This window comes from Labeo rohita, chromosome 1 (assembly GCF_022985175.1).
Source record: "Labeo rohita strain BAU-BD-2019 chromosome 1, IGBB_LRoh.1.0, whole genome shotgun sequence".
Lineage (NCBI taxonomy): Eukaryota > Metazoa > Chordata > Actinopteri > Cypriniformes > Cyprinidae > Labeo > Labeo rohita.
Window position 1 is genome coordinate 21,093,944 of NC_066869.1, and position 13,053 is coordinate 21,106,996.

The 13,053-nt window shown below is 38.4% G+C and overlaps 1 protein-coding gene across 3 annotated transcripts; it reads left to right on the forward strand.

The window, feature by feature from the left end:
• Positions 1–1,751: 1,751 nt before the first annotated feature.
• smox (spermine oxidase) lies at positions 1,752–11,347 on the forward strand. Of its 3 annotated transcripts, XM_051109925.1 has the most exons (8): positions 1,757–1,917; positions 2,584–2,667; positions 5,418–5,652; positions 5,761–5,987; positions 6,472–6,645; positions 8,278–8,977; positions 9,968–10,128; positions 10,829–11,347. In XM_051109925.1, exons 3-8 carry the CDS (start codon positions 5,445–5,447, stop codon positions 10,979–10,981), a joined length of 1,623 nt encoding a protein of 540 aa, XP_050965882.1. In that variant the 5' UTR covers positions 1,757–1,917; positions 2,584–2,667; positions 5,418–5,444; the 3' UTR covers positions 10,982–11,347. The 3 variants fall into 3 exon arrangements, with proteins under 3 accessions (XP_050965893.1, XP_050965871.1, XP_050965882.1); XM_051109914.1 differs by lacking the exon at positions 2,584–2,667 and having other exon boundaries at positions 1,754–1,917; XM_051109936.1 differs by lacking the exons at positions 2,584–2,667; positions 9,968–10,128 and having other exon boundaries at positions 1,752–1,917.
• The last annotated feature ends 1,706 nt before the right edge of the window (positions 11,348–13,053 follow it).

Below are 13,053 nucleotides of genomic sequence, written 5' to 3' on the forward strand. Positions count from 1 at the left end.
ATATTGCTATATAATAAAACAGCTTTTAACTGTATCTGGGATCACAAGTATTTTTTTTTTCCAATTCCCAAATGGAACGCTTCTAATCCTCAGTGTTTTAATTTTAATGAGTTGTGCTTTGGCACCCATTCATGAATGGGTTTTAACTAGTTTTACATCTCAGGAACATACTGACCACTGCTAATCCTCTTGTGATTTTTTTTAAACCAAAGCCTGTGGAAAACAGACCTTTAATCACATGGCACTGGAATATACCAGGCATTTATTAAATTAGGTTTTCTAATGTAAGTTTTCTTTCATAGTAAATACTCATATTCTACTATGAATTTGCTGGTGGTGATCACTGTAAATTTTAAAATGTGAGATTTTAAATCTACCTTCTTTATAACATGCACAAGATTTTCTTCTCTTTGCATGCTGAACTAGTAGCTTACGTCAGGGATAATTTGGAAGAAAAGCTGTATAAATGTAGTAAGAAAATTGAGGGAAAACATGATGTACAAAGAACAGACTACACATTAAAAAAGTGATTAGATAAATGCATAAACCAATGCATGCAGAACTGAATCACTATCAAGATTTATTTGCATTTCTAAGATAAATTATCTTTTTAGCATTACTCATATCAGAACATGAACTGTACTGACGTGACAAAGTGAGCAACCAACGCTGTGCCACAGCAAGGACACAGTGTTCCGCTGAACCTGAAAAAGGGAAGTTGTGAATCTGCTGAACTGGGTTTATATTAGAACAACTAACAAAAGATGAGAGCTACAAAAATACAATGAAAAATACAAGTCTGATGGGATTAATCTCTTTAAAGACACAAATACACATTAAAATCAGATTGCCAGTTGATTAAATTAGGTTGTATTTAATCTTCGTAAGTGAGTAAAAAGCACATCTTTTACCCAACAGCAATGCCATATTGCAGCCTTCGGTGAATTACATAACAGCTATTGGATCAGAAATAATCTTTAGTCAAATTAATGATCAAAAAAGTGTATTGAAAGACCAATAGAACCTCACTTTTAATGAATCTTCTTTTTCTTTGTACTCATCACTGAGTATTGTTATAACCACTGACTTTATGTAATTTTGTAATATATAGCCTAAATGTTGGTATAAAACATGCTGTAACCTTTTAAAATAATAATAAACTTTTTTCCCCTTCTTTTTATTGTTTTTACAAATGAAAAAACAAAAACAACAACAACAAAACACCAACACACAACAAGGTAAAATATATTTTTATGTTACAAATGTGATCGATTTTTCCGTTATGCATATCAAGATTTTTTTGTTTGGACTATTAGCCTCAAAGAATAATAAATTCAGAGTCATGTTCATCATAGTAGATCTGTATTTATAACATTTATATGACTTTTTTAAATAACTACAGAATAAAAGAGTATCTCGTCATTAATTCATGTAGACATAAAACTAATATGTTAAGCAATATGATACATACAGTATGTAGGTTTGTATGCAGCACATTGCTGTAACAACTTTAAAATATTTATATAGTGTAAAACACTTAAACTGAAATACTGACTGACTCACGCGTTCATTCAACCATGCATTTGTTTGTTTGCTTAAGGATAGGCTTTCGCCTCATTCTAACAAAACCGAACAAAACAAGCTCTACTCTCTCATTACTACAAGAGGGGTGGGCTTTGTGTTTAGTTCAAACGCCCCTGTGACAAACAGTGAGTCACGCCAAGACTCGCTTTAAGCGCCGGTGTTGGTTTCGTGCCGGTACGTCACGGATCCTCATATTTATTCAGCGAGGAGGCAGCGGCATCGGCTAAACTGGCTGCTTCTGGTTTCAAGACACATAAATACAAAGCGAGACGCTGCGAATATACAAAGAACAGGGGATCGCTCTCCGCTTTACGCTGAAGACGTCAAAGTCAGGTAAAGGCCGTACTAAATAAGATAATTTGTGTGTGTTTTCGCTGCTGCAGTACTGCGCGTTTTAATCATGTAGGTTGTAAACGGGAGAAACGGTGAATCCAAACAAAATCGTAAACAAAACTGACTCGCAGGACTGATCAGTGTTTTCACACTGGACAGAAGGTGTTTCTCTATCTTTTTCGTTTTTTCCCGTTATTTTTCTCGGAAGCACAGTCCATTGTCTGTTACAATACAGTTTTCATTGAGCTGCTTTTAATAACGGGCTGTTATATTAACACGTATAGATTATGACTTAAATGTTGAGTAAGCTGAAAAAGGTACAATAAAAGGTGATGGTTGATTTTATGAAAAGGATATTTGGTAAATGATATAGGTTGACGTTTATTATTATTATTTTTTTTTTATCATTGGAGGCCACTCGCCCGTGACAGTATATAGTTACGTGGCAGCGCTGATTCCACTGGACGCACTTTGTGCTGCTACTTTATCAGAAGCCAAACTTCGTTTATCTAAACTTAAATGACCCAGTGCTTCGGGCTTTTATGCACACACGGCTACTTTTTTTTTTTAATCACATATGGATTTTTAAATAAGAATAATAGTAGGCTAATATAAATATAACTGATTCATTTGTATAGATAAAATCCTTTCCTTGTATCCAACCAGGAAAGAGATTCCTCTGCCGGCTTGTGAAGGTTATCTTCTCCACATAGACAGCTGCTGTCCTGTTTTATTTCCTGCATTTGATTTGTAAGTCTCAATAAGGGTCTGTTTAACAATTCCAAGTCTGCATTAACGAAGAGACCATGCTGATAATGTGGAATGGGATGGGGGAAAAACTTTACAGTGCTGATATACATCCTTTGTCTTACAATGTGTGAATGGGGGCAGGCATTATAGAGAATGTAGGTTGTGATTTCAGAGTGTATGTGTCTACCAAAGCCCACCCTTAATCTGTGGCGAGTGAGGTGCCGGGACATGTTGTGTTGTTATTATCGTGCTGCAAGGATAACACTCATAAAATAAGAAAAAAAATATTCGAGCCACAGTGTTGTAAGAGTAATGCTATTTGAGGTTGCTCAAATAGGAGTTTCAAAATACAAAAAGTTACTTCTCTTTTTCTTTGTTAAGCAATGTCTCTGGAACAATCTAGTTTCATTTTGCGTCAGTTTTTGCCAGATTTTTTCTTGTGTTCTACATTGGTCACTGTCTATAGCACCAGCACCCTGTTGGTAGAAAAGGGGCAAAAGTGCCCTAAACATTAAAACTTCTAGATGATGCTAACAGGGAATATAAGGGTTTGTTACAAAAAAATATAAAAAGTTTGAAAGACAGCCTTATATGGGTCATCTAATGTAGGATCAGTGGACTGGAACAATGTAAACCATGCCTTATATACACCACATCTAATTTTCTGTTATGACTTCATTCTAACTTAACAAAATATGACCTTCTCTACTATGGCCTCTGCCTTGAAACCAGATGTACCAGAAGGCAAGGACTTCTCATGCATACAGTGTTTCGTACACAAACCTTCTCAACCATAACCACTGTGTTGAAAATAGGTGAACGTCTGTAGTTTTATTTGGTACAGCTGTTTGTAATGCCTTCAGGAACTTGCGATGTGCTCCACAATCTAGAGAGCACTGGTCATATCAGAAATGTGTCTCTTCTAAACATTTCACATACACTCTGGTTTTCAAACTGCATGAGATTGGAACAGAGTTAGGACCTGTAGTTGCAGGTTATCCAGGCCTTTCCATTTCAGGACCCTATCAAAAAACCTCTCCACCCCACTATAGAGTGTCCTTTCTATAGGAGTTTCTGGTTGTGAGTCACTGATAAACACCTCACTACTTCTTTCAGTTCAACAGGAGTTCAGTGGAGATCAAGAAGACAACACACATTCACAAGTCAAAATCCAAAAACCAGGCGCTTGTCATACTATCACTGCTGCCGCTAATCAAAGAGCTGCTTTAGAAGCAGCTTCTTCTGCTTAAGTTATAAATGACAAGAATAGACGGTCAGCTTTCTAAAACATTGGTTTTTTTTGCAGAATCTGGAAAAACTGTCTTCACTCTGTAATTTTGGATATACAGCTGCAAAGCTAGTCTATAGTTGTGTTGTTTTTCTAGCTGTAGGCCACACGTGGAGATTTCTAGTATGCTTCATGCTTTCAGCAGTTCAGTGCAACAAAACATTATGTGTTTAGCTAATCCTTATTACATACATACTTCACATTATAGCTAGGATAAGGTTTCATGTTTTGCTATTTTGCCCTGACACTGGTTGTTTTTGCATGGTGAATTAATCGAGTATCTTTGGAAAACTGTGTTTCATTTTTTTCAGGAAATCTATTTAACAAATGTAACAAACCATCTTAAAGTTCTTAGCTCAGCCATATTTCAAATCTGCTGATTTGTGGCTAAAATCAGTTGAGGTCACATGCTGAGAATTCTCAAGAAGGAAACAACCCATTCCTGCAGTAGCAGATAGAACGCAGCCTCCAAGCTAGCTTCTTTTAGTATTTATAATAAGCGTTCTGATTGTCACTGTGCGTCAGAGAAGCCGCAGGCAGCCCTTCCTGTCCTCTCCACAGTCTGATAACAAACTGTGTTAATGAATTTGGCCTGTGCAAACTCCCAACAGGAGGTTATTGTGGTTTGTACTGAGGGCATAGTAGCCACAACCTCATTCATTTAAATCATATTCATTCACAGTTGTCCATCTCTTCCTCTTTGCACGTGCGTGGCTATGCCTACAGGGTACAATAACAATGTTAACAGATAAAGAGCATGTACAGTTGAGTATGATATAAAGAAGAGAACATTGTTCTTTTTGCTTTGATGAAAGGAAAAATTCTGTTTAGTCTACCGTATTAACATCCTGTGTCCATAACAATATTCCGTTGTGACTCTTTCTTGATAAACTTCTCTTATGAGGTCTGTCCAACATCAGGTGCATCTTTTCCTTGTGGCTGTCGTTGTGTTTATGTGAAGACCTTGCCTGAAAAGCCTGAACGGAAATGTGAAGAGCGCATTCATTTCCTTGTGGCTATCACAATGTAATTATTTTCACAGCCACATACAGACCTTTTCCATTCACTAGTATAATGGACTCTGTTATGTAGTTGCAAGTCTGTTGCCCTGTCCACTGCTGATTCTCAGTTCAAATCTTTACCCATCTGAGGACACAAATTTACACTTCACCAGCCTTTTTGCTTAGACTTAGTTCTTGTTCAGCACTGCAGTGGTGATATAAACACTCTCAACATGAGGTTGGAGATAAAAAACCTTATATTTGGAATGGTGTTATTTAAGGTTGTACTTTGAAAAGACACTCTGTTGCAGTCATTCCTATGAACCACATGGTCAAAGATGTAAAGTCCTGCATCTTTGATGTCTTCTTTTCCTCCTTTCTCTGAAAGATCTCTATTATTTGTCTTGCTGGAGGGTTTGGTGTTCACTCTAACGGCTTCTCCCCATTTGACCCTTTTCCAGATTCCCTAGAAGAAGAGTTTGGACGGCATGCAAAGTTGTGAAATATCTTCAGACAGCACTGATGATCCTCTTAGTAGTGCCTTACACAGACATCGACAACCGCGAATAGTAGTAATTGGCGCGGGCTTGGCTGGCCTTGCCGCCACAAAAACCCTCTTGGAGAACGGCTTCACCAATGTCACGGTGCTAGACGCCTCGGACCGTATCGGAGGCAGAGTGCAAAGCATTCAGCACGGTGAGACAACTGTCTTGTCATGATAGCATCCTTTTTAGTGCTTCATCCTAAACTTTCTCTGATCAAAAATCTGTCTTTTCAATTTGCCTCATCTCCTTCTCTCTACAGGTAAAACCACTTTGGAACTTGGAGCAACCTGGATCCATGGGGCAAATGGGAACCCCATCTACCACCTGGCTGAGGACAATGGGCTACTGGAGCACACCACTGAGGAGGAAAGGAGTGTGGGCCGCATCAGCCTCTATGCCAAAAATGGTGTGGCCCACTACCAGACCAACAACGGCAAGCGGATCCCAAAGGATCTGGTGGAGGAATTCAGTGACCTGTACAATGAGGTGATTGAAGAGAGCTGAGTGTAGCCTCTTTTGATGTAGCCTATTGCCTCTATAAGGCTTGAATAACTTTATGCAGTAATGCCCTGTTTTCACCTGGTATTAAGACATGCTTTCGGTGATCCAATCATGAATGGTCAGCTGAGATGCATTTCTGTATTAAAAAGCAGTGGGCGCTTCAAAGGATCGCTTGCAGATAGCGTTTCCAAATGCTTTTTTGACTACCTGTGTGGTTTCCATAAAATTTTAATACCAGGTGGAAACAGAGCCTATGCCATTCCCCAATTCATATGAATTTGTACGAATGACCTACCTGTATAAAGGTTTGGAACAACAATAGGGAGATGACAGAATAGCAATATTTTGACCCAAGTGTATTCCAACCCAATTAATGCAATTAAACCCTTGTTTGTGGTAAGGATAGCTCCATGATCTGATGACTCTACGATCTCTCTCCTAATCTTGTTGAACAACATCCTTTGTACAGGTGTACGAGCTGACTCAAGAGTTCTTCCAGAATGGAAAGCCTGTGGGAGCCGAGAGTCAAAACAGTGTCGGGATCTTCACACGAGATGTGGTGCGCAAGAAGATCATGCTTGATCCCTATGACTCTGAAAGCACCAAGAAACTCAAGTTATCTATGCTACAACAGTACCTCAAGGTGGGCAGGGCTCTAATGTTTTAGAGAGATTCTTTATAAGTAAATCAAGGTTTCAACTATAGTTAAAAAAATCAAGATATATCTCTATAGACCTGATTTCCGAAATTGTAAGTGTGGCATCATGCTTGTCATCTCCATAACAAGCCACAGCCGGAAATAGTTCCTTTCATGAGCAGATTTACTGCAACTCTGTGACAACATCAAACACATTGCACCTTTGTAAGACAACAGTGACGTCAAGCTCACTGCTGTGCATGCTCTTTCAACAGTGAGTACAACTCTTGCGAAATACAAAACTGTAGACTTCCACCCACAGAGGTGTGGATTAAAACATACTACTGTTTTAATCATTTCCCACACTTTGACCTAGACTTACAATGGGCTTGTGTTTACAATTCATGAAATAATTAAACTTCTTTATAAAAGCCTCACAGTACTGTTTGTGCCCTGTTTAGTCAGGCTATTCACAGAAATTCTCATAGTAATGAAAGCTCTGGATTACTGAGGTAAAAGTAGGACAGACATTGAATGTCATCCTGTAATGCTAGAGGTTATGGGAGGAAGGGGCAGGACCAGAAAAAGCACTCAGCTGGCTATATGCCTGCTAGTCTATGACTGCCTGTGTTTGTTTACAGCAGTGTAAATTGGAACTGTAACTTTAGAATAAATGGTGTGTGTAGCAGAGCTCAAGCATTTACTGTGTGAAAACAATGTGAAAACAACAGTAAATGAAGCTATGCAAGGCTATTAATCAATGGTCACATTATCTGACTCAGTAGACTTGCCAAGAAGTACCTTAAAGGGTTACTCCACCCCAAAATGAAAATTTTGTCATTAATCACTTAACCCCAATGTCGTTCCAAACCCGTAAAAGCTTTGTTTGTCTTTGGAACACAATTTAAGATATTTTGGATGAAAACCGGGAGGCTTGTGACTGTCCCATTGATTGCCGGGTAAATACCACTGTCAAGACCCAGAAAAGTATGAAAGACATCGTCAAAATAGTCCATCTGTCATCAGTGGTTCAATCTGAATTTTAGAGAATACGAGAATAATTTTTGTACGCAAAGAAAAAGACTTTATTCAACAATTTGTCTCCTCCACGTCAGCGTGGTGCCATTTTGGAGAGTATCCACTGCATGCAAACTGTGTACGCCGGATGCGCTGTTTTCATTCAAATCAAAGCGTAAATATACGTAGAAAAATGATCCGTGTGGTGCAACTGACACAAACCTGCGTACACAGTTTGCGTCCAGCGGATACTCTCCAAAATGGTGTGACGGTGATGCGGAGGAGACAGAAAGTACAAAAAGTATTCTTGTCACTTCATAAAATTCAGATTGAACCACTGATGGACTATTTTGACGATGATGTCTTTCATACTTTTCTGGGTCTTGACAGTGGTATTTACCAGGCAGTCAATGGGACAGTCACAAGCCTCCCGCTTTTCAGTCAGAATATCTTAAATTGTGTTCCAAAGATGAACAAAGCTTTTACGGATTTGGAGTGACATGGGGGTAAGTGATTAATGACAAAATTTTAATTTTTGGGTGGATTAAGCCTTTAACAGCAAGATGCTGGTAAGTTTATGCGCAATTTCTTCTTTCCTTAATATCATCTTTTGTGCCTCAGGTAGAGAGCTGTGAAAGCAGTTCCCCCAGCATGGATGAAGTGTCTCTAAGTGAGTTTGGTGAGTGGACCGAGATTCCTGGTGCTCACCATGTCATTCCTGCTGGTTTCATTAAAATCATTGAGATTCTGGCTCAAGACATCCCAAGTCGTGTCCTCCGCCTCAGCAAGCCTGTCCGCCGCATCCACTGGAACTGCAGCTCCCATGATACAGAGGAAATTGTAGACCAGGTTGACCATAACCAGGACCAACGGCCCAGCCATTCTCCGGTCTGTGTGGAGTGCGAAGATGGCGAGTGTCTGCTGGCAGACCACGTGATCGTTACGGCCTCTCTTGGGGTCCTGAAGAAAGCTCACGAGACGCTCTTCTCCCCAGGACTGCCGCTAGACAAGGCACAGGCCATCCAGAAACTGGGCATTAGCACTACCGACAAGATCTTTCTGGAGTTTGCAGAGCCCTTCTGGAGCCCCGAGTGCAACAGCATTCAGTTTGTGTGGGAGGACGAGGCACAACTGGAGAGCCAGGCATACCCGGAAGAGCTGTGGTACCGAAAGATCTGCAGCTTTGATGTGCTGTATCCGCCCGAGCGCTATGGCCATATGCTGAGTGGCTGGATCTGCGGAGACGAGGCCCTGCGCATGGAAAGGTGTGACGACGAGACTGTGGCAGAGATATGCACCGAACTACTGCGTCAGTTTACAGGTCAGCACATGTGTAACAATGTAATTATTTTACTGTAATTACACAAGTGTCCAACTATAATCAGGGTATGACAAAATAAAAAATAACACCTATCTTAATTCTCTGTAGTACATTATGTCATTGAATTGCACTTTGTTTCCCACTACCACTAAGCCTTCAAAGTATTGCTGACCATTTTTTTTGGCATTTGTCATTAGCAGAAAGAGCATTGTTAATGCGTTGTTTACATAATGATTTAAGCTTCTCAATACCTTTCCCCTGATTGGTATAATCCCTGTTTTGATGCTCTAAAGAGCTGCATTTACACAACAATCAAGGTAGATAATTTCCAGCTGACAGGAGATTTGTGTAGGGGTTTAGGAATTGAATTCATTCAAGTTTGTCATCCAGTTTTGTTACATGCATTATATTTCTCTATGACAAGATGGCAGATTTACCTGTTAAATCAGGACAGAAAAAGGACCTTTGACAAGGTCAGGTCTCTAGTGTAAATGTATAGACAATGGCTCTAACTTTTCCAGGGTCGTGTGAAAGATTGTACTGTAAACAACTCTGGTTTCTCTTCCACTGTAACCCTTTCATTACAGATCACAAGTCAAATATAAGGGCCAATGCACACATTCTCTGTAGATGATGTCAACAGACTGGCATTGCTCTTAACTAGGTCAGTCTGTTTTAATCCAGATCCACAGTAGGTTCCCCTCCCATCTGCCCCAGACCTATATAATTAGTGTGCAGAAATCGGATTTGGTCACACCTTACCTCTGATAATTGGAAGGTACCCTAATTTCTGTCATTGTGTGACAGTTGATTTAGGATTAACTTCCCTTGTTCAACACGTGTCTACTAAAACCAACATGTCCACCAACACAAACACAGATCAGCGTGAATGAACAACACTTAAAAGTACACTTTAAAAGAAAGTTTTCTCTTGGTTAGCTGGGTTTAAAATAGTAGCAAATAGTCAATTTATTTTGATGTTTTTAACAGGGAACCAGAATATTCCGAAACCAAGGCGGATCCTGCGTTCCTCATGGGGCAGTAATCCTTATATCCGGGGTTCTTACTCCTTCACTCGAGTGGGCTCCAGCGGCAGAGATGTGGAGAAGCTAGCTGAGCCCCTGCCTTATATTAAGAACACTAAGGCTCCGGTGAGCTGAAATTTCCACTGAGCTGTAAATTTTGCACAGTTGAAGTATGTGCTTAACATAGTTTACGTATCAGAATTTTCGCAGTATCTTTCTGGAAAGTATATTTGAGTATCACTGCTCTTTATAGGTACATGTTTATGTGGAGCGCAAATAGTGGTTTGGGGCAAATTATGGTTTTTGTTTTCCATTGCCAATTCCAAACTAAAAACAGCAGGTGTCCCTTCACTCGTAAGACTTGTTTATGATTATTTTAATCAAAGCCATTTGAATTCTGTTTAGAACCACTTGGCCTCTTCACTTTGTGTCATTGTTCAGATTTCCCATGACTGCTCTAAAGTCAGGTTGACCTGAGTTGCTTGCATGGTGCATGGTGTTTTTTTAAATGTGTTATGTTGAGCTGTGCAGCACTGAGACTGAAATTTGAGTCAGATGAGAAGGCTGAGTTATACAAGGGCCAGACAGGCACGCACATATACGCACACAAACATGCTTTGGCCAATTAAGGGTCTGAAAGGAACAGTCTGACCCCACAGAGCACACTGCACAAAAAGAACAAGTGGCTGAAAACTGTTAAAATCACTTTTCTATAACGGGAAGATAGAAACTAAATAGCTTACTGGGCCCCAGGGCAGTAATGTTGTACAGCATATGTTTGGTCAAGCTAACTTTTTGTTGTTCTTTTCTTTTCTTCTGTTTAAAGCCTTTACAGGTGTTGTTTGCTGGGGAGGCCACCCATAGAAAATACTATTCCACTACCCATGGTGCTTTGTTGTCAGGGCAGAGGGAGGCCAACCGCTTGATCGAGCTGTACCAGTACTCCTTCGGTGCAGAAACCACAAAGCCTAACATTTAAAATAAATTGCAACAAAAACAAGAACCACTTACTAGTGACAAAAAACAATTGTGTTATGTGCTATCTGTATTTTAAATGATGAAATTATGTATGAAAACCTAGTAGGGGCATTAAACTAATAACAATAAATCCTCTTTATACTGTATTTAGATTAGCGCTCTGTAGATTTTACTTGAGATGTACTGTACAAGGCTGCCATGTGGCACTATCTCTGGTCCTTATCATTTTTTCTTATTATTTTTAATCCATGTTAATATGTTTCTATAATTTAACAATTTTTGTAAGTGCCTTCTGTATTTAATGTTGTCTTTAAAAATTAAACAAAAAAAGACTTGATATGAATAAAGTGTATGTTAATGTGAAGAAGAGTGTTTTCTTTCTTTTCCAAGTTCTTTCCTGCATATTATTCAAATGTCTTTTTCTTTTTTTCTTTTCTTTTCTTTTCTTTTAAATCTATATTTAAATCTTAAATATAGTGATTGAACTAACTCACCAGGCTTTTAAGATTTAGTTCTTTTTTTCTTACTTTCTGTTAAATATAGTGCTATTCAGTGCATCATCTAGTGCAACTACACTTTTTTTTGTTTTTTTTAACAGTTTTGGCTCTGTATGACTATAAATTGTAGTCTCTATTTTGAAACAATGGTTAAGCCACAAGACAACAAAAATTCTAACCGACCACAAGAGGGCAATATTGACCTGTTAAAAATAAATAAAACCCATATAAATATACTTAAAAAAAACACTCTGAAACAAAACAGTTAAAGTCTTATTAAATTGCACCACATGTAACAACAAAAAAGGTGGAAAAGATTGTCTTTATTGGTTAAAGGGGGGGTCAAGAACATAAATAAAGATCAGCACCCCATTTCACTTGGTAGCAGTATTGTACTAAAAGCTGATTTGCTAACTGACAAAAAAGGTTGATACAAAGAAGGAGGAGAAGATTCTCAAATATGGGTAAAGTGATGAATGTATGTTGTAGAATAAACGTAATACATTTATTACATTAGATGCTTGTGGATTGTAAAGTTCAGAGTATTTTAATGAAGTTCAGCTTAATAAGATTTCTTAAAAAGACAGATGTCTGTGGCATTGATGGCCCAACCACACCTTGTAATCAGGAGCACTGTGTTGTGTTTTAATTCTCTGCAAAATTTTTATATGCTTTTAAATGTAGATGTGCACCTATGGGCCATATTGTCAAGGTTTATCAGTGAATATTTAATAGAGATAGTTCACGCAAAAATAATAATTCTGTCATTAATTACTCAACTTCATGTCGTTCCAAACCTGTAAGACCTTCGTTCATCTTCGGAACACTAATTAAGATATTTGTGATGAAATCCGAGAGCTTTCTGACACTGCGTAGACAGCAATGGAACAAACATTCAAGGCCCAGAAATGTAGTAAGGACATCGCTATAATAGTCCATTTGACACGAGTGGTTCAACCTTAATTTATGAACCTACAAGAATACTTTTTGTGCACAAAGAAAACAAAAATAATGACTTTATTCAGTTTCTTCTTTTCTTTGTCAGTCTCTGACAGACTTTTCATTTTTGAGTGAACTATCCCTTTAAGCTTCACAGGATTTAATTAGGACATTTTACATAAATCATGAACATACTAAAGTAGAGATGACTATCTTGGTTTCATGTTACATTAAATGAGTTAATACAGAGCTACACTATTTATTATTATTAATAATAATCGTTGTTGTTACCTTTTTTTAATAGTTATTTTTTGTGGAACTGGCGTTTATAGTGATTGATTTTTTAGAATTAATTCCAGTCTCCTGTTTGCCTTTTGATTTCTATATGAGTTACATGCTTCCAGTGATTTTATGCTTAATGTATTGACTGCCATCTTCTGGTCGGGAAGAAAATCACTAGACGAGGCTTGTTTAATTATTTTCTTGATTTAACAAGTGTTCCATTGTCATCGTCATGTCCAAGAAGAGTTTCCAAACAACTTTTCAAACAGTGTACCCTTCTCTTATCTTCTATATTCGTAAAACCACAAAGTCGTGAGCACAATTTAAATGACAACAACCCAATACACGTTGCGCA

Coding starts and splice junctions, on each gene's coding strand:
- smox (XM_051109914.1), top strand. CDS start 5,445: ATGCAAAGTTGTGAAATATCTTCAGACAGCACTGATGATCCTCTTAGT. Junction 5,988..6,471: donor TCAGTGACCTGTACAATGAG/GTGATTGAAGAG, acceptor TCCTTTGTACAG/GTGTACGAGCTGACTCAAGA. Junction 8,978..9,967: donor ACTACTGCGTCAGTTTACAG/GTCAGCACATGT, acceptor TGTTTTTAACAG/GGAACCAGAATATTCCGAAA.